The sequence below is a fragment of the Pelodiscus sinensis genome, chromosome 14 (genome assembly GCF_052426305.1).
Source record: "Pelodiscus sinensis isolate ZL-2025 chromosome 14, ASM5242630v1, whole genome shotgun sequence".
Taxonomy (NCBI): Eukaryota; Metazoa; Chordata; order Testudines; family Trionychidae; genus Pelodiscus; species Pelodiscus sinensis.
Window position 1 is genome coordinate 37,563,033 of NC_143065.1, and position 21,911 is coordinate 37,584,943.

The 21,911-nt window shown below is 41.9% G+C and overlaps 1 protein-coding gene across 1 annotated transcript in view; it reads right to left on the bottom strand.

Annotated features, from left to right (window-relative positions):
• IGF1R (insulin like growth factor 1 receptor) overlaps nt 1–21,911 on the bottom strand; it is a 294,320-nt gene that overhangs the window by 61,297 nt on the left and 211,112 nt on the right. The window contains exons 3-5 of the mRNA XM_006129225.3: nt 12,973–13,285; nt 9,962–10,107; nt 7,670–7,814 (exon numbers count right to left, since the gene is read on the bottom strand). Coding sequence (XP_006129287.1) covers nt 7,670–7,814; nt 9,962–10,107; nt 12,973–13,285 — 604 coding nt within the window. The remainder of the gene's footprint in view (nt 1–7,669; nt 7,815–9,961; nt 10,108–12,972; nt 13,286–21,911) is intronic.

Genomic DNA, 21,911 nt, shown 5'->3' on the forward strand with positions numbered 1-21,911 from the left:
TTACGAACGCGACCCACGCTTACGAACAGCGCGGCCGCATGCAACTCAATGGGGTCTGAGTTACGAACAGATCGAGTTACAGCCAAGTGTTTGGTCCGTAACTCGTTCATAACTCGGAGAGAGGCTGTACATGTCCCTTTGAAAGAGATCTCTATAATGTGTTTTCCATGTTAACGGCTAATGAGATTTGACGGCCTTGCATATTGTATAGCAGAAAACGCATGCTGTACTTTAGGTCATCAAGATAAGATGGAAAGGTAGAGAATGCCTCATCCTTTCTTGTGTTACATGAGCTGAATGAAGTGTTTGTCTCAAAGACAGTGTATTGTAATTTATCTGTCAGTCCAATAGAAGGAATCACAAATGCTCTACCAAGCACTGTGCCTCTCCTGCACTACTGCCTGGTAATCAATGGCCACACTTACCTAATTCTTGCTGCGAGCACAGCACAAATCTTTGCTGCTTTAAAGTTCTGAACCATCACAATCTGAAGACCTGCTGCTACCACTAACACACAAAGGGAGTCTATTTTCCTCAGTGCAGAAGTGGAGTTACATAGGCACCTTAAAATTGGTGAATACCAATGCGAGTTACTTGTGTTACAAGTTACAGCACATCTTCAAGTGTCGAGGGCAGAAAAGAGCCTCTAGGAGCATTTTCATTTTGAGGTTAGGAAAGGAAGGGACTGGAGAGGGAATTAAGGGCACGTCTAAATGATTATTATACTGTTAGGGAAATCGGTACCCATGTGTTAACTATACTGATACAAACCCCTAATACAAATGCTCTGCACCCTGGTGATTTGTGCTAGACCTGTTTTGCACTGGTGTGTCCCTCTCGGTGGAGTCAAAATTTCTTTTTTTCTTCAACACACTATGCAACACCAATGTACGAGAGTAACAGACTAACCATGTGCTTGGCACCAAATCAACATGATCATTTATCGTTTTCCTTTTGGATTGCTTCCCCCCATGTTATACGACGACACCTCCAACTACTCAACAAATTAGCCAAAAGAATTGAATTGTTTGTTGGTTGGGGCTACAAGCTGTTCAGGACAGGACTGCAGTTCTCTTGTGTGTTCTTCTGAGTGCCAAACGCTGCGTGCACTTACAGAGCTATGTCAAAACAAGAACAGCCTGCTCCTTCTACTTCCAAGTGTCCCCAGACACTTAGTACTTATTTCTAACAAAACAAACACACCTGACACTGCTTTGGGTTGAGCAAAGTGAGCACACCTGCCTTTTGTTGACTAATACAGTTGAAGACGGAGCATACGTGTGAGTTAAAGTCCCATGACTTTCTATTTCACCATGAGAGAACATTGTTTACAACAGCATTAAACGCAAGTGCAATCGGAGTTCACCATGTGTACTGAGAGACTGTGGAGGGTTCAGACCAGCGATGTTAAATACTGGTTGAGTAACCTCAGAATTCTTATCGGTTAGTTGACTATTTTGTAGTCCCCAGAGGAGGGCCGGCAGCCAGGGCGCTTTGGCCTCACTCCCAAGGAGTGTCTTGTCACTCTGCATTGCTGCCTCTATATCAGAGGCAGCAGTGCAGGGTGCCAGGCGGGAGCTGGTCCGTGAGGGAAGCAAGTTTAAACAATAGCTCCCCTTGTGGACTGACTGCCTGTCACCCTGTGCTGCTGCCTCTGATAAAGAGGCAGCAGTGCAGGGTAGCAGCAGTCCCAGTGTAGGGCAGGGTCTGAACTACTGGATCCGGAATGAGCCAGAACTGATTCAGGCTGCCTGCCCACCCAGCTTCTAATACACTTTAAAGGTAGAGCTGCAGAGGGGATAGACCCCGGACTCGCTGTGACCCGGGCCTGAGCTGGGCTTCTGGCCAGCCTGCAAAAAAAATTACTGGTGGGAAGGAGGAGAGGAGGGAAATGCATATAGTCTATAGCATTAACCTATAAGCTTTTGCTTATTGGTTAATCTTTTAATCGACTACACTATTTCATCCCTAGTTCAGACATTATTGGGTCTTAAGTCAATGAACAAAAACTATGCTTGCAACCTCCCGAACATCCTTAATCAGATGAAACCTGCATTATCAACATTCATGTGTATAACGGAGGGCAAATGCATTTTTCTAAAAACAGACTTAAAACACGACTCAAATTAAATAGGGCAAATACAATTAAGCACCTCCAAGGTTATAACAACAGATTTTAACACAAGAAGTTTAATTTAATGCTTCCTATCCTGTCTCTGACTCATAAAAGTGTCATCTGGCGTTTGAAATAACAGAGCTAAATGTAGCATTTTTTATTTTAAAGAGACATGACTAAGTTTAAGTACATAAGTACAGTCATACTGGGTCAGACCAAAGGGCCATCTAGCCCAGTATCCTGTATTGGATCAGTGGCCAATGCCAGATGCCCCAGAGGGAGTGAACAGAACAGGTAATCATCGAGTGATCCCTCTTCTGTCATCTATTTCCAGCCCCTGACAGAAGCTTGAGACACCATTTCTACCCATCCTGGCTAATAGCCATTGACTGACCTAATTTCCATCAATGTATGTAGTTATTTTTTGAATGCTGTTAAAGTCCTGATATTTACAACATCCTCTGGCAAGGAGTTCCACAGGTTGACTGTGCATGGCATGAAGAAAGATGAGATAATCCAGTGACAGGACCAAGCCAAGCATTCTCATTGGTACTTTAGATTGTTGCAAACAGGTCAATAAGGAGTTGTGACTAACTGTAGATAGTATGTTAACACTATGCAAGTAGCCAATTAAGGCAAACAAGTTTTATGGGTATACATATACACTGCAAGTATGAATTAATGGACCCTACCCTGCGACCACCTGAGGCACCAGTGAAACCACATTGGTAATACAGTATACTATTCCAATCTTAGGCAAGGGTAAACCATTGCAGAAATGGAAAAGGTGCATAGAGAAAGATAAAAGTTACAAGTAACTGTTATACCAGGCTTTGGCCTTTACAGCTGGGGGAGGGTCAGGATGCCAAGGAAGATACCATGGAAAGAATAAAAGAATCTCCAAAGGAAAACAAATTTCTGCCAATCAGCTTCCGAGATGGGAACTAACCGGAAGGAAGGAGGTCGTGGCCCTAAGGAGGGCAGTCTAAACGTGTGATCAGAAGCTTGAGGACCTTCAAGGCCAAGTTTTTGAGGCAGGACTGAAAGAACTTGACCAGATGCTCGTATTCTTTGCAGCACACACCTGGTAGTGTCATCACAAAGCTATGTAACATCCTTAAATCACAGGGCACACTAATAACTGGGCAATTACTAGCTGAATTTTCAGAATACCCCACGCATTTTACATATGCCTGTAGCTCCTGAAGCCACAAACAGACTTTCACAGTGCTACATACATCTGCACGGACATTTAGAATGATCCCCATAACAAAAACACTGCAGCATCCCCTTCCCCTTCCTTTTCCTGGTCACCTAGTTCATGCTGGGAGAGGCCTATTGCTAGGAGAGGGCAATGTGCAATCTAGAATGCCCAGGAAAGGCAAAGTGAACTCCACTGCACAGCCACAGGGACGGGCAGGCAAAGGGCCTGTACACTGAGTGTGAGAAACAGGCTCACTCCAGCAATCTGCGAGACGACTGCAGAGAGATCACCAAGCAACACAATCTGACGGGTAGCCACAGAAAACCGAGACCAGAAGAGAAGACCCCTGGAAGGGCCCAGAGAAGAAGGCACTGCCGCTTATAAGGATGGTCAGAATGCCCTTTAGTCCACCAAGTTTAGCCTAATAAAACTTTTGGAGACCAGCAAATAGCCAATATTAAAAAACAACACTGGTACATTCACCTTTATTACTACAATATCCGCCTGATTGGGCTTTCTTAGAGAAAAATGGAGTTTATAATGAAAGCATCACCAGACCCTTAATTGGCAGCATGGCTGTAAGTATGTATACTGTAGATGGGCTAGACACGGTTCTTTGACCAACAACTGAGTCTCTGTCGAGAAATACATAGGGAAAGAAATGAGAGATACTGCTTTATTGTGTTTAATTTGAAGTGTGGGTTTGGATGCAATGTGCCATGACACCACGCTACCCAGTGGTCGTCTTTGGGGTTTTTTGTTCTCCCCTAACTAGCAGTGGAATCTGTTGGGCACTTGAACCCATATGTAAATTCAACCTGTCATGCCCCATTGCACAAGTTCTCTACCTCCCTTTTGAAGGGTCACTTATGGGTAGAAGCCTCTGAGAAAACATCAATTTCTTCACAATGTCCCTTTAAACAAAAACAAAGAGGAGAAACAGCCCCTTCTAGGAGTCAAAATTCTATCCTGTGCCACAACTTTACCACTGACTTGTAAATAGTAACTTCTAGAAATACCACTTCTGCCATGGCATGAATATATTTTGTTGCACTGCAAAAGGCCAGGAGGTTTCATTCTAAAGTTTAATATATAACATTAAGTGGTAAGTGCAATTTTCACCTCGAGAGGACTGCTGTTAGTTCAGCTAACCTGGCATGAATCGAAAGTTAATTAATTGCTGTTCAGCGGCCTACAAATGAACCGGGAGGGTCTCAGTTTCCATTCTTACATAGACAAGAGCCTACAAAACACAAACCATCATAACTGGCCCCCTGGATTGCAGCTTTAGAGGAAGAAAGAGCAGAGTCAACAAGAAGAGACTACACTCTGTGACTCCGCATAACTACAGAAGAAAGAAACTTCACTGGCAGAAGGGAGCCCTCTTTGCCTTCCTTCGGTGGCAACAGATCCAGCCACTTGGTGCCAGTTCTGGTCATGAGGGTGAGGAAATGGATGGCTTAAGCGCATACAAATGTTTCCCAGGACTGATTCAGAGGCAAACCTGGATGGTATTCATCTGAGTTAGGTTGCATGACATGGGCAGCCGGGGAGGTTCATGAGCAGGGACCAGATAGCTAGCTCTAAAGAGCTAGGGGTGAGAAGCAGGCAGGGTGCACGAGCCCACAGGAACCACTCTGGAAGATGTGTAGTGAATGTTCTAACTCTATGCCAGCCAGATGCTTTCTACATGATGCTAAGAGACTGATTTACACCACAAATTTTGACAGGTGGTCACTAAATTCTAAAATCGAATCCTGGCTCTGCTACAAATTCACTACTCTGCCTCAGGGGCAAGTCTGTTTCCATTTCCCCAGTTGTTACATGGGAAGAAGAATGCTCATCTCATGCAGAAAAGGTAAAATCACTGTTTATGACATTCAGATGCGAGGGTGATGGGAAAGTTTACAGAAAACACTCTGAGGAAAAGAGTAATTGTCTACTTTGCATGGTGCTGAGGAAAAAAGGCAGGGTTTACAAATTTTTATCCTTGTCATTCAATTTGAACAGCTGCCCTTTTTCCTCAGTACCACCTACAAAATGAGGGAAGGGTCTTATGGGGGAAAAAAAGAGGTTGTGGTCATGTAATTGAAGACTATCAAAATGTGGCTTACCTCAACGTAATGGGGCCAAATTAAGTTTGAATAGGCAACCATGAAAGCGAAGAAACAACAAAAATACAAAGGCTTCACTTTGGAAACTTAATGTCCTTTAAATATAATTATTTGTATGTATTACGGGTATTACAGTCAGTGATAGCAGCTGCTGCTATAGATAGGGTAACTTAACATTACCCTTTTTAAGACCATGTTTTCAGTTGCTTATAATATTGCCCAATTAGTTGTTTGGGCTGAAACTTAGGGATGTATTCGCCTATCAGTTAAGCAAAAGCTTCTCGGATAGTCGACTAGTCTCCCCCCCCCGCCGCTATCAGAATCAGCTGGTCTAGCTCATGCTGGGATCCCCCCCACCTGCCTCCACTACACTCCAGTAGGCTCTTAATACATTTAAAAGGCTGAAGCGCAGCGGGGGACACAGTGCAAGCCAGCAATCAGCTATCCTGGCTGCACTGGGTCCCCCCCTGCTGCCCTTCTGCCTTTTAAACATTAACAGCCAGCAGGCTCTTAATACATTTAATAGGCAGAGCAACAGTGGGGCCGGAAGCTAACCCCACTGCAGCTCCCCAGCTTATCAACTAGTCGATGGAAAATCCATCGACTAGTCAATTAGTTGATTAAACTAAATTTAACATCCCCACTGAAACTAGCTGAATATTTTTTGAAAATTTACCTTTTAAGACTGTGATGGTGCCGATAATGTGTAAGTACTTTCCAAACAAAGACCGCTCCTGGTCCAAGAAGCATGCAACTGCAATAATTTCCTTAGTGTGTATCAGTTTTGCTTTCCACATGCACCCCTATTTTCTTCTCTTCTAAGTTTCACTGGTTTTTTTTTTTCATTGTGGAATCAGGCAGACAGAATTAATAACACCTGATGCATAGCACTGCTTCTTACCTATGCGTTATGCTTGCTGACCTACAAGATTCCATAAACATCATCACTACTGAACTTACTAAAAGAAAGCAAACACCAATTTTTAATTGGAGTATCTGCTTCAGTATGCCACATCATGAGTAGCGGAAAGAGCCTTGTTCTAGGCAAAGTGACAAGCCTCTCAGATTTGCAATTAGAAACATGTTTTTCCAAAGAGCCAATGTTCTGATTGAAAAAGACAGTGTGCTTTTCAAGTGCAGAATGAAGAGCTGCCCTCTAACTTGCTCTGTCAGATGGTGGAATTTTAAGAATTTAAGACTGACCAAAGAGTAGCCTGAGAAAGAGAGGGAGGGTTGTGAAGAATCTCTTATGCTGTAACTTTATCCTGTCAGGGCAGATAAATCAGAGACATAAAACCTTTCCCATGACCTTCCCACCACCTTTTCCTAAATGATTTTCCAAAATTCTTATTTTACTGCATTTTTCATTAGTGAGGAGGGCACATTTCTTCTCCAGACTATTGTTTTGATCTTGGGAAGTTACTTAATTTGGGGAGAGAAAGGGAGCGCAGCATCTCAAACCCAAATTTCGCAGGAGATAAGCCAACCTTTGCTCTTTCAGCTGCCTACCTTCAGGGGTGAGGATGGTAGGTGATGTTTTAGATAGCAACTGCACAATGTGCTATTAAAAGCACATTACACTAAATATTACAGAATTAAGACAAATGAACCATGTTTATCAGCAAACGTTTCAGTGGATCATGATTACTTTAGAGGCTCATATTCTGTTTCTCTAGCTCTAGATACCGAGAGTTAGTTCCATGTTAGTATTCTGAGGATGGCTCATGTAAGCGCAGTTTCCTGCCATGCAAGGTAGTTTCAGTCCCATTCCCTAATTTTGCAGTTAGTGACCTGTGATGATCTTCCAATTGACATTCCATAAACATATGTTAAGGATACAACACTAATAAACTGCACAGCCAAAAGAACAATGACTTCTGAAGATACTCATTCCTAAATGCTCTAAAACATCAAAAACCAGGACATGTCTAATGCCACAGGAAACGATGCTTACAAACGTGTATCTCCCTAAAAAAAAAATCTCTATCAGAGAAAGCAGTTGGTAAGGTTACCAAAATTATACCTTTAAAATCTTCATCCAACTACTCGCATGGTAGAGTATCAAATGAATGACTGTACAATGGTTATCAGTAGGAGACAAAAACGGCATATTAATTGAGTTGAAGACTCTCTCAGAAGTAATACCAAAAGTATTCATAAGATTGATGTTCCATGACTTCCACTTAAAGCAAAGCTACCTCTATAAATATTAGTTCATTATGTTTGAACACTTACCCATCCAACTGTTCCTCTCCCAAAATATAGCGTAGATTCTTCAAGAAAGACAGGGAGACTAGCGCATGGGAATGGCGGATCTTCACATACCCAGTTACAGTTTCTATCAGACCCATAAAATTCTCCAGCTCGGAAGCAATATTGTCTACATTCAAGAAAAGGAAATTCAAGTTCAAACAAGTTTAGCTCAGCATTTTGCACAATGCAGGGTTAGCATAACAGAATTGCAAACAAAAATACAGTTTCATCTTGCTGCAGACCAGCACATATCATTTACCTATGCAGGCAGACTGGTGGAGAACAGGGCACTCTCAGAACTCCATTTATAACTTTCTTACTGATATGGCTTTCCTTTGCATGAATATTCCATACTAGAGCCCGTACCAAATTCTGAGCTTTCAAAAGCCAACCTTTTGGCAAGGTTGAAAAGATTCGTGTGAAGTTGTAAATTTAGACATCTACGAAACCGCAACTCTTGTCACTCTTGGTGACAGAGGTACAACTCGTTAGTAAGACCAGGCTGAAATGATCAACTGAAGAGCACGGCATCATTTTCAACAAACAATACAGATACTGCAAAGCACACAACTTCTACTGGCTATTAAAAAAATCATGTTGATAGAACTACATCATTTAAGCAGCCTGTGCTCCTCGAATGATGAAACAATGAAGGCAAGTTTATAGCTGACCCAGAGTCTAAATTTTTCTCCAGCTTGTGTAGTAGCTACTAGGGATGTCTGAGTGTAAACAATTAACCGGATGCTTATTGATTACACTCAGTGGAGCGGCCTCTATGGGAGCCAAGCAGACATGGGCTTGTGGCCCCGCTCCGAGAGACTCTGCTGCAGGCTCTGCAGTATAAAGTTATCCTATTACACAATTTTTAACATCCCTAGTCGTTACACTGTAATTGCGTAGGAGGCACTCTCCAAAATGGCCAGGGGCCTGGGAAGTTGGGTGTTTGTTTCTTATGTAGGATCCTAAAACTAGGGATGTTAACTAAGGCAGCAGAGGGCGTGAGGGAAGGAGGCCGGTGGCTCCGTGGGAGCCGATGCTCATAGGGAGCAGGCTCCCCACATGTACTGGTTCCCACCTCTTCTCCCTCCCCCAACATTCCTGCCTCTTACAAAGGCAACAGGAGGGGGGAGAGGTGGGGTGGGGCGGGGCGCGGGCAGGCAGGCAGCTCCTTGGGGGCCAAGCTGGTACAACACACAGCAAGCCAGCTTCCTGCATGTACCAGCTTATGCCTGTTCCCTTCACTCCCCACACTGCTACCCCTCCATCCTAATGTCTGCATAGTCATTAGGATTAACCGATAAGCCCAGGCTCATCAGTTAATTGTGTAAACGACTACGCGCTAACATCCCTACCTAAAACTAAATTAACTTGTGTGTGCACAGCAGTACAGGCTGGATAGCACATGAAGTTGATGGACTTCTACTTCATATGGCTAAATTCAGTGTCTGGCATTGAGAAATGCCAAGGGACTCCTCGTTTGTGCAGATACAGACTGATCCAGCCACTCCTCCAATACTTGCTTCAATTCTTTGAGATAGTATTTAAGTATTAAACTAGACCCAGTTTATGTAGTTACTCTATAGTATTCAGGAATACAATCAATTGCTCCAGAATGGGTGAGCTGAATGGGTTAACTCAAATAAAAGCTCCTCATCAGACCATCTCCCTCCAGAAGTTAGGATTTTACTTAAACATGTGAAACACATAATTAAAACAATCCACATACAGCTGTTTCCAACATCCTTGGTTATTAGAAGCAAACCTGGTATTCATAGGCAATTCAATCCATCTAGCACAGGCACAAAAATTCAAGGCACTCCACCCCACATACTCCTTTGAATGCATAGGGAGATATATTTCAAACAACCAAGTTTACAACATTTTTAAAAGCTCAGTGTTCGCTGGTGACTCACTACTCTGACAAATCGTATCCAGAGTTCATTTACGTTAGGACACATACCAGATATGACCAACATAGGAATGATGAGTTTTGGGCGGAACAGGGTTTGAATTTAAACAGGGATTTTCATTATCTCACGCACGAGGAGGAAAACCTCTGTCACTGACTAAATACCTGAAAATGTGGCTATGTTGAGGGTTCCAGCCGAAATCTTTAAAGCAGCTGGAGCGCCATTAAAAAAAGCAAACAATCCTCTTGAAGACTCTGTTTAAGATTTTCTTTTGGTTTTTTTTATTATTATTGATACACTCAAAGAGAAAATAGAAATTAAAGGACCCTCATGGAAGACTACATTCAAAAGGAACATTACTTACTCCCACGGCGGATGTTAATAAGCAGATTCCCCTTCAGAACGGTACATCCCTGCAACATTTGTGCTGATGTGACAGAATCAATGGTCTTTGTTTTCTCTTCCTCACAGATTTTTGGGCAAGGCCCTTCACAGGGGCTGCAGAACATGCTGTTGGGAAGGAAGGGAGACCAGAAATAAACAAAAACACATGGTTCTCAATGCACAACAGACTGCTTACTGCATTGTTTGGAAAGCAAGAGCTTTTCTATCTGCAAATCTAATGAAATACAAATCCCTCAAACAGGGAGGAAAGTTGCCATTTTCCAGAAGAGGCCGAGCAGAAAAGCAAGTATCTGATGCAGCCAGGAGTACATGGGTTCTATGAGCAGAAGTGACCCTCATAAATAAGTGCTCTAGAGAAAATGATTGTTGTAGAAATCTAATGATTAGAGATTCTATTGTCTTAATAAAGCGAACATTGTAAGGAATCATTTGGATTTGGATTCTAAAGGCAATAATGGAGAACTGGAAAAGCTGCAGTAAGGTACAACTGAGCACAAAGCAAAAACCTTACTCTCATTACTCTATCAGTTGCACAAGAAGTGCTATTCCTTATTAATTTCCAGTTGTACACTGGTGTGTTATGTTAATCACTTCAAGCGCCATGGTCAGTTGTTAAATTACTGCCATATTTCACCATCCTGATGGCTGCAATAGAGTGGTAAGTAAGGTGATTGTGCACAACCTCCTCCCCAGTCTTGTAAACCAGGTTATGAAATGCTGTGGGACCCCCTGGAATTGGACGAAGGGCATTCTAAGTGCAAGCCATTATTGCTTGCATTCTTACGCTTACTACTGGTTGAACCTCTCTGGTCCGGCAACATCCGTAGTCCGGCATGATTTCAGTTAGCCGGATGTCTATTTATTATGGGTGTGGCCAACTTTCCTGCACTCCCATAAAGTTTGTTTACAGCCACCAGTCCTGGCTCTCAGTGTTCTGTGCTGTTCTTCAGCTCTAATGTATCCTAAGAGTCCAGTAAAAGTAGTGGCAGTGTTGGCAATGATGCTAGACAATACTGACCTCTCATAGTTCTGACAATTCTCTGGTTCAGCAGAGGGGGGAGGGCGCGCGCGCGACGGGACAGAACATTCATTGGCCTTGAGTTAGGCCTTTCCGCCTTTGCAGCTGAACGCTAAAATAGGATAAGATAAGCTGTGCTCTTGAGAGAGTGTTTTTGAACAGCTACTACTAACAGCTCAGGCCAGACAGCAGGGACAGACTCTCTCAGGTAAACATACGGCTTCAAGATAGCAAAGAGTAACGGCTTTTTCCATCTAAATGTGAACTGGAAATTTTCCAAGGAAGATGTTCGTTTGGATGATGCTCTCTCATTCTCTCTAGCTTTATAAAGCAAATGGGTGGATATTTCCACATCCTGAACATAACTAACCAGCACAAATCAAGGTAAAACTACAGTACAGACTCTCCATCTGAACGGCTTTCAGTGCAGTCCTGAAAATACCTTTATATTAGCAATTGCTAGGAAATAACATTTCTTAATGCCGCTGCTCTAAATGGTAGGCCACTAAGATTATTGCCTTGGCTGCTGGCAAAATGAACATACCTATCACTCCACAAGTACTTTAAATTCCAGGAACATGACTGACAAAAATCACAGTAATATTCCTGTAAAAAGCAGTTCCTGACAACAGTTAGCAATAAATAGAGTCTTACCAAATTCATGACCATGCAACACATATCATGGACTGTGAAATCAGACCTCTACCATGAAACTGGAGGTGTGGGGAAAGAACAGGGCTGGGAGCCTCCTAGCAGGAGTTTCCTACTGTGCACTGGGCTCCAGCTGCAAGTCCTGGCTGGGCTGAGGAAGGAAGAAATTTCCTCTTTCCCAGTGCTTGGGAAAAACCCACCTCTAGGTATATCCCCCAGGTGGCAAGGCAGCACAGCCATGGAGCTTCCTGCTGCCAGAGGGGGTTCCTGGAGGCAGAGGAAGTTCTGATCCCAACCATGCTGCTGGGAATGCCCTAACCAGGGGCTCCTAGCTGCTAGCACCCACCAAGCTGGGAATAGGGCTTCCTCTTCCCCAGCATGACTGCTCTCTAGGGGTGGGGCAGATCAGACCCACCACTGCATACACCTTCTCTGGCTGCAGAAAGCTCCGCTCTGAAGGAAATGTAGAAGTGAGGGTAGCAAAGCTGCAACTTCTCTTTAAGAGCTTTGCAATTCCCAATGATCCCCTTTTGGGTTGGGGACCTCCCCCCTACCAGTTACACCATCATAAAACTGCACATGTAAACATCTGAAAACCTGAAACTGACTAATTCTAAGCCCCTCTGGCCATGACATTTCCTAAAATGGACCATGAATTCGGTAGTCATAAAATAGGACAGCAGCTACTGCCATTATTGCTCTGAACTGAGGTGGCATTGGCATCTTCTAGGAAAAACATGGTGAAGCAGAAGATGCACAAATCTAAAGACTGCAATAAACATGAGACATCTACACAAAAGAATAAGAATGCCAACCTTCAAGAGTAAACAACGAATTAATACAAGATATAAATAACTTTTAGTACTGTTCTGTGTGGCAACGCTCTCCAATAGCAGAATCTCCTTCCCCATTATTACTGGCAATTCTTTCCCACATCCTTCCTCCCCACCTTACCAGTATCACTGGGCTATTGTCTAGTTTCAAGGCTGCAACCTCATGGTATTGACCATACTCTGTTCTACACTGATATCAGCAGAGGATGAAGCTGCTCATCAGAACCTGATGGGACCAGGACCTTAGATGATTAATGCCACAGAACTTGGAGGGCGTCGGGGGGGAGGAGGGGGTCGGTCGACCACGTGCAGAGATGATCTTTTTGAAATCACACAGGGAACTATATGAAGAATAATACAAGCTTGTGGAGTTCCCCAAATCTACTATATTCTATAACAAAATTTGCATCGCAGCAGTTTGTCAGAATACACTAGAAACGTGTTGGACTTCCCCAGGGGTTGATTTACCTTTGGCTGCCATTGCGTATGAATCCAGAGGGGCACTCCGCCATGCACTCATCATTGTGGATCACAAACTTCTCATACTCGCTTATTTCGGTAGCAGGGACTTTGGAACAGAAGTCCCTAGTAACGCAGCGCCAGCCCTCAAACTTGTAGGTGTTAGGTGGGCAGGTGGGCACGCAGATGCCTTCATAATAGTAATTGCGGCAGGCCACACACGCTGTGTTGTTGTCAGGCGCAGTGCAGCTCCCCAAGCATTCAGGATGGCAACATTCATTTTGGTCTGTGCATGCCCGTTTGCCACAAGCACTGGGGCACACTGCAAAGACAAGAGCAAGGTAAGATTGAACAACTCATAGATTAAAAGCAGCCATGTAAACACTCTGTGAGGTCATATTCTCTTGGGTCCAGAGCAACCCTTGAAATGGTTGACACCTGGGAGGCTAGCGAACTAAATTCCATTTTCTCAGAGTTTTCAAGTCGCCTGGAGATATCTTTTTCTCAGACTTAAATTAAAATATGAGCCAGTGAAGTAATGAGGAAAACTGTTGAAAGCAATGTCAACATAAGGATAATAGAAACAACCGCGGACTGGAACCCATCTGATAGCCCCAGTATTATGGTTACATTTTTGAGTGCTGACTTATTGTCTTGGAGAGGGTTTTTTGTCCTTTCAATTTGTATTTCAAATTGGTCTTTTATTGGCAACAAAACAAGCTCCCTTTAAACAGCTTAATTACATTCATACAATAATGCATTGCTATACTGCAGCACACATGGTTAGGTTTGACCCCATTGTAGCATCCCCATGTTGCTTATGTATGCAAAATTGGATTTAATAAAGTACAGATGCTACACATCAAATACAGTGAAATCATAGATTTTACTATTCTTCCCCTGAAGAGAGTACACTTTCACCCTCTCCACAAATATTGGACTAGCAGGACATGAATTTTAAAAAAAACAACCACCCCACATTTATTTAAAAACTCATTAAGCTGTAGGTGTGGGCATGGGATTTGGAAAAAATGAACAGAAAGCAGGATCTTCAAAAGACAGTCTTACCATTGTTACATCAAAAGAAGAAGCGGCATTTATATTTATGTAACAACAACATTTTGATTACAATGTTTTATGGCCTTTTAGCCATGCTAGCTATATGCCAGAGGCTCTGTAAATTAACACAGATAGGAAATCTGGTTTTCATTAGGTAACTGTTTTCCACTTTCTTACTTAGCTAAAAAACAGTATCAGTAACAGCAGCATAAAACAAAAGTTTCAGTAGTTGGACTACAGCAGCAGAGACCAAGCAGATCAACACAAGAAACTTTAATCAAACTGTATGACCAGAAAGCATACAACCAAAAACACAGATAACACTGTAAGGAGAAATTCCCAAGATTTCTATTCTGTCTTGTCCATTTCTATTTTTTCTTCAAATCTGCTGCAGAGTCTGCTAGGCTGTAAATTAAAAACTACAGTTCATTTAGAAAGAGAAAACTACATTCAACCACTACAAGACAGTTTAGAACTGAGAGCTTAGCACACAACATGGGCTGCAAAACGTCACCCGGAAATTTCCAGTTGAACTAGGGATGTTACAAAGTGGATTAATTTGGTAACTGTAACCGCTGGAAATCTCAGCACTTACATGTTTAAACGCACCCGCATTGCAGGGCAGCAGCCAGCTCTTCAGCTTTTAAGCCAGCTTCCAGCATGAAGCAGGTCCCACCTGCCACCCCTACACTGCTGCCTCTGTAATGGTTGACTAGCGATATTAGATACACAACTATTCGATAGTCCCCCCCACCCCTCAGGGGCGTGGCCGTCAGCCAATGAGCTCCCCATCCCACTCCCAGGGAGCCCCCTCTCACCCTGCACTGCTGCCTCCCAGGCTGATTAGTTAATCGTTTAAACAGTTACTTTTACTGAAACATGTCTAAACACAGACTTTGATCATATGTATTTTGGGATAAGATGCCATGTTTTCCAACACACCTTTATAGAACCTACCTAGACACAACTACAATATCCATCGCAAATATAAATAGAAATATATTCTAGATCCCCTCTCTCACATTTCTTCAGGGTTTAGACTCTACACCAAGCCTTGGTTAAAAGGGCATATGTATTATCACCTTTAATTTACAGGTCTCCTCTGAAAAGTTTATCTAGTGGCACTGTGAGATCCCATGTTTATTCTCACAATGGTCTCTGCATTAAATACATTCAAGTTATCAGAAACCTACCCACTCTCAACGGATCTAAACATGCAACAGATTGGGACCCAAGGGTCAAGCTGAGTTCTTAATGTTTCATGAATTTTCAGCAATCATAATGATTCTTCAGGGCCAAATCTGTCCTCGATTATTGCCAGTACAAATTCAATACTCAAGTCATGCCTTTTGTGATACCCATTGCTTTCAAGGGGTATCCAAAGGAGAAACTAAGAGGAACTTTAGTTAATCTTGCTGTTGATGGTCAGGGAACATCTCTCATTTGCAGAACAGCTCTGCAGCAGAACATGAACAAAACACAAACAAAACAGAGTCAGAATGTATTTTAGTAGCAACAGAGGCAGGTAGGACAGAGATGTATGGAGTAAACAGGTGTCATTTTTACACTGTCACTGTTCCAAGATAGACACAGGTTTCAGTACCAACATCAGAACAGAATGATATTTCTAATGAAATTGCTGATGGGACATCCCCTGCAGGGCAGAGTGGGGGCACCACTATAACTGGCATAAGCTGACTACATATATCTCAACTGAAGGTGCTCTATGTTCTATACCATGGGTTCCCAAACCGGAGGGCGTGCCCCCTGGGGGGGCATGAAGAAATTCCAAGGGGGGCTGTGAGGCGACCTAGGTCTCCCCCCCCCCATGTCAATTCCTCCCCCTCCGAAGTTTTGCTGGTATTTCTGCTTTTCGGCCCCAGTCTGTTCCTTTTTTTCCCTCTCCCCTCAACAAGTTTTGGTGGGTGGGTGTGTGTGTGATTCTCAAAAATTAAAAAGGGTGCGTGATGCCAAAAAGTTTGGAAACCACTGTTCTATACGTTGTGCAAGGGAACAGTAGAGTTCCGTATATGCAATATTTCTGACCCTGGACCAAACTAAATCCCACAACTATGGAGATCATTACTGATAAATGATGAAAAATCCTTTCATATACCCAAATATTTAATTTCTTCAGGGAAGACTAAACAAAAACAAGACATGTAAAAATGACTTCTAATGTACACTGTGGATGAAGGATCTACAGTAAGGACTCAGTTATGAATCCCTAGGGAATGGATAACTGAATAAAACATTACAGTTGGTCTTCCAAAAGCTTACAGCTGAACAGTGACTTGATACAGTTTTGAAATTTTTGATATACAGAAGAAAAATGTTGCTTCCTCACCTCATTTTTTGTAGTTTATGTTTAACTAGGGTTACCATATTTGAACGTTCAAAAAAGAGGACATATCTGAGAGGGAGTGTATCTGTATTAGTTATCTACCAACTCACATTGTATTACAGATAGTTACACTCCCTCTCAGGTGTAACTGTAATACAATGTGAGTTGGTAGATAACTGATACAGATACACTCCCTCTCAGATATGTCCTCTTTTTTGAACGTTCAAATATGGTAACCCTAGTTTAACACAGAGCTGTACTGTAGTTGGCTACTCTCTACCCGAGGTTGCATACTTCCAATTAAGGATGTGAATAGTTTAACCTGTAAGTTACAGTTAACCGGCAGGGGCTGCTCGAGCCTAGAAGGACCCGCCAGGGGAGAAGGGAGGTACTCCAGTCCATCTGCAGCATGCCCAGTCTGTAACATGCCCAGTCTGGCCAGAGCAGCACTGTGGGCAGGGGTCCCCTGTTTAAGCGGTTAATTGGTTAAACGTTAAATGGGATTTTACATCCCAACTTCTCGTTCCAAATGAGGTATGTAGTTGACCGGTCAGTTTGTAACACTGGTATTCATAACTCTGAGGTTCTACTATGACTTGAATAAGGACAGAAAAATAGGTTTCTTGAGTCATGTAAACGCAACAGCATTTGACCTCCCTCAATACTAGCTTTGTGAGAGACTGTTGAAAACTGTCCCTAATTTTCATGTATAGAAATATTAAGAGCACTCAAGTTTATTCAGAAGTTCTTAATAAAGAACCCTAGGCCATGTGGCTCATCAGCAGATGGATTGCTGTTCCACATGGGTGCCAAAACTTAGATTTAGTCTGTTAACTAGATTTTCAGTTCACAAAGCGGCTAAGAAAAAATGCCTCCATGACCAAAGTTCATCACTAGATTTATCAAAGCAGAGCCACATGATTTTTGTTCTTAATTGGACAGACGTTTACAAAAAACAAAGGCTGCTGCATAAACAGTGCAGATAAATATAGCATTAAGAGTTCTAAATTATTTCACTCCAGGGGGAAGACCTTTTTCATTTCCTCCATTCTTTTGCCATTCATGGATAAATTAGGATATGAACTAGATTTCTCCCTGCATCTCTCAGCTGAACCTTACCAATGAAGGGGATAGCTTAACCATACAAAATCACTCAAATTTACATCACAAGAATGTAAACAGCAACACAGAAATAAATCTGTCATACTGTTTTTAATCTGACAATGGTTAACATGATTGGGAAGAAAGATAGAAAAACGTTAATTAAAATTGGAGGGTTTTTTTTTTTTTTTTTTTTAAAGATGTTAGGATGGACAGAGCGCGCTGACTCTATAACCAAGAAAGTGACTTTGGCTAAAAGTCCATCCTCAGTGGTGAAAAAAATTGCAACGATCAAAAAAAAAATACAATTAGTGGAACAAGGAAAAGGATAGTATTCAATATTAATTGATGAAAGACTTTAAAAACATCAGGGAAAAATCCATGGCTAGCAACAAGGTCGTCCCCAGGGGCCTGGGGCAATTGCCTGCAGACCCCTCTTCTCTGCCTCCCACTCCACCCCATTCCCAAGACCACCCCTGCTCCCACCTCTCCCCAAAAATCCCTCCCCAGAGTGATGCAAGCCAGGGGATTACCAGGATCTGATGCAACCTGGCAGCCTGCTCCGCTCTGCCCAGCTGCCCATCTTCCAGCCAAGTCGCTCCACTTCAACACAGCACAGAGAAGCCAAGTGCTGTGCGGCTGGGGCCAAAGCACTCCATTTCCGACCACCATGGTGAATCGGAGCACAACAGGTGGGGAGATGGTGGCAGAGCGGAGCAGATACTCCCTCCCCACAGGTAATCCCTTGGGCCCTTTGAATCCTATGGATGGGACAGTTCTGGCTAGCAGGATGAAGGACAATAAGAAGGAGGGTGTGTTTTTTTTAAAGTGTATTCGAAACAAAAACTGTACCAATGGTATAAGCCCATTACTACTGAAGTTAGCAAAATTGTTGTTAATGATATGTAAAAGGCAGAGGTATTCATAAACATTTGTGCTTTGTATGTGGAAAAAAAGAGAAGGAAATACTTGTATCACATGAGGATGAATTACTTTCCAGGCCATTAGTAACTAAGGAGAAGATTAAACAACATCTGCTAAAAATAAACACTGTTAAATCAGCAGTCCTTGACACTTGCACACAAGATTAATAAAAGAGTTGGCTAAGGAGAATTCTGGCCAGATGTTGTTAATTTATAATAAATAATAGAATACCAGGGAAATTAAAAACAATGGGCCAAGAGCTAATGTGCCAATATTAAAAAACAAAAACAAAAATTGCACACACCACTGGTTGAAGCAAATTGCTTCAAATAAAAAATGGTCAAAATAATGGAAAATGATACAGGATTGAGTTGATAATGAATTAAAGAATACAAGCATAACATCAGTCAATATGATTTTATGGAAAAGAGGTCTTGTCCAACAAACCTGATGTCATTCCTTGATGAGCTCACAGGTTTAGTTGATAAACAGAATGGTTATATAAGTAATATACTCAAAAACTGAGAGGTCACAGTGGACAAATAAATGAACACAAACTCCTAATCTAATTCTATAGGAAAATAAGGTACTGGGATCCCTGAATGCAAAAAAAAGGTAGTGAGTAGAAAAATGTGATTCTACTTCTGGATACAGCACTGGAGAAACCAACACTGTTTACAGTTCTGGTGTCCATATTTTAAAAGGTAACGTGGAAAAAATTCAAGAGGGTACAGATGACAGTAACAAAAATTACTGAGGTCTGGAGAAAATGACTCAATGAGAGAGAGCTGAATCTCTGCTGAGCTTATCAAAAAAAAGATGGAGAGTTGATTTGATTATAGTGTATAACTGCCTTCAAGGGAAGGAAAATATTAGACACTAAACAGTTCTTTAATCTAGCAAAGGCAGGCATAATATGAACCACTGGGCTGGAAGCTATAGCCAGACAAAAATCAAATTAGGAATTAGACATTACTTTTTAAACAGTGATTAACCATTGAAGCAAACTACCAAGGGAAGTGGTTCATGCCCCATATCTTGATGTCTTCCGGTCAAAATTGGTTGCCTTTCTGGAAGACATGCTATAGCCAAACATGAGTTACTAGGCTCAATGCAGAGATAACTGGGTGAAATTTAATGGCCTGTGATATATAAGAGGTTGGGATAGATGTTCTAATGTTCCCTTCAGGACTCTGCGAAGTACTTACGTGTTGCATTAATTTATTGTTAGCCACTTAATTGGGGTCCCTAGTGTCCAACCTCTTCCAATATGTTTTGCGTTGTTTTAAATCTCGATACCTGCTAACAGCCAGCTACACTGCTCCTCCTCATCCCTAAAAAAAAAAAAAAATCTGCAACTAATATACCTGCCATGCAAATGGCTAAGCAGCCAGCACACTTCCCAAAGTTGGAAAGCTTTGGAAGAGAGCACTAATCTACTCCCCAAAAAACCCATTTTGGTATGGGACAAAACTTTGGTATGGGACAAAACAGAAAGAATCACAGTAACTGTTGGCTTCTCCTAGCTTTTCCCTTGGATTCCAAGAAATCTCAGAGAAAGGGAATTTCCAAGTTAACTAATACATGAGGTTTTCTAAAAGAATTTGTAAATATTTTCATCACAATCCATGCAACATGCAATTGACACCACTCCTACTGCAGGATTACTTCATAGTAGCCTTTCTCTAACTGTGGTCCAGGACTTCTAAAGTGGGTTGCAACACCATTTTAATGGGGTCACTAGAATTGGTGTTAGAAGGGCTTCATGCGTGGGTGACAGGACTCAGATTACAGGTCGCCAGCCAGCTTTGAACCCGTGTGCTCTGGCTTTGGTCCCTCCTCCTGGAGTCATGTAGTCATTTTTGTTGTTAGAAGGGGGTCACAATTAAATGAAATTTGAGAACCTCTGTGTTACAAAAAGGCAAGAGAAGAAGCAAAACATTCTTATCTGAGGATTTACCACTGCCAACCAATAAAAAAGTCTTCTCATATGCCAGCTATTCCATACACCTAATAATAAAAAAGCAAACAAATGATTATTTATTATTAATTATTATTATTATTATTTATTATTATTATTAAAGACAGGACTTTTCAGCTTGGAAAAGAGATGACTTTAAGGGAGGATACTATAGAGGTCTATAAATTCATGACTGGCGTGGAAAAAAAGTGAATAAAGAAGAAGTTTTTTTATTCTTTCCCATAATACAAAAAGCAAGAGTCACTAAATGAAATTAATTGAAAAAAACAAAAGGAAGTGTTCATACAACACACAGGTCAACCGGTGGAATTCCTTGCCAGAGGATTTTGAGAAGGCCAATACTATAACAGGGTTCAAAAAAGAATTAGATAAATTCATGGAGGATAAAGTCCATCAATGGCTATTAGCCAGAATAGGCAGGACTGGTGTCCCTATCCTCTGTCAGAATGATGGGCTGGCTGCAGGGGATGGATCACTTGATGATTACCTATTCTGTTCATTTCCTCTGGGGCACCTGGCATGGGACACTGTCAGAAGACAAGATGCTAGGCTAAATAGACGTGGTTTGACCCAGTATGGCTGTTATGTTAAAAAAAGAAGATAGACGTAAAATTTGAAAATCCTCAAGACATGCATCTTAGCACGCTACTCGTTAAAAAAAATAATGCAGCAGCTTTTTGGATGATTCAGCTTTTTTAAAAGTAGCCCTAAGTCCTCTGACATCCAATATCTTAAACTTTTTCAAGTGATCACTAAGCCAAAGCTCTCCAAGATCACTCAGAGTTTTGACATCATGCTTGTTTTACAGTTTGGACAGAATAAGTATTCTTATCATTTCCAAGAAGCCATGACTTCAGCACTGCTGAAATAGAGCAATAGGGTGAATAAACAGTCACAGGGAGTGAAAAACGCAGCAAGTGGAGGAAGACTGCTTGGCAAATGCAGGCACTAGCCTCTGCCAAGGCTGGCGTCACGCCAGCTGCACGCGGGACAGCAAAACGTTGCCAAGTGTAGGATAAGTGTTTTTAAAAAAAGATTCTCTCTCTCCTAGTAAAATGATATTCAATCCTTCCTTTCTTTTTTTTTTCTCTCTCTCGCTCTTAAAAAAAAATCCATCAAAGAATTGCTGCATAAAGAATAAGAATAGTTTTGAACAGGGAGTGAAGAGGCAAGAACATTATCTCTCAGGCACTCGTAAAAATTATGTGTCAAAATTTATCAATCAAGACAGAAAGACAGGTATTTTCTGAATGCTAATTCCTGTAAATGACAGGGGTTTTTAACAGCATTAACTTTAAAGAGTTTTTCAAAGAGAATCTGGCTTTTAAATGTAGCAAGGAGCGAGCACACAGGAGACATTTTTGCCTTTTACCTACTGTGATGATTGCTAATGGGAAATGACAGAGACATTACCTAGAAACCCACTTCCAGTGATTCACAACCAGTGCTGAATTGCAAATGTAGCATGTAAAAAAGTAAATATACTTATTAGATACATGCAATAACATGTTCCATCACAAAAACATTACTAACAGCATC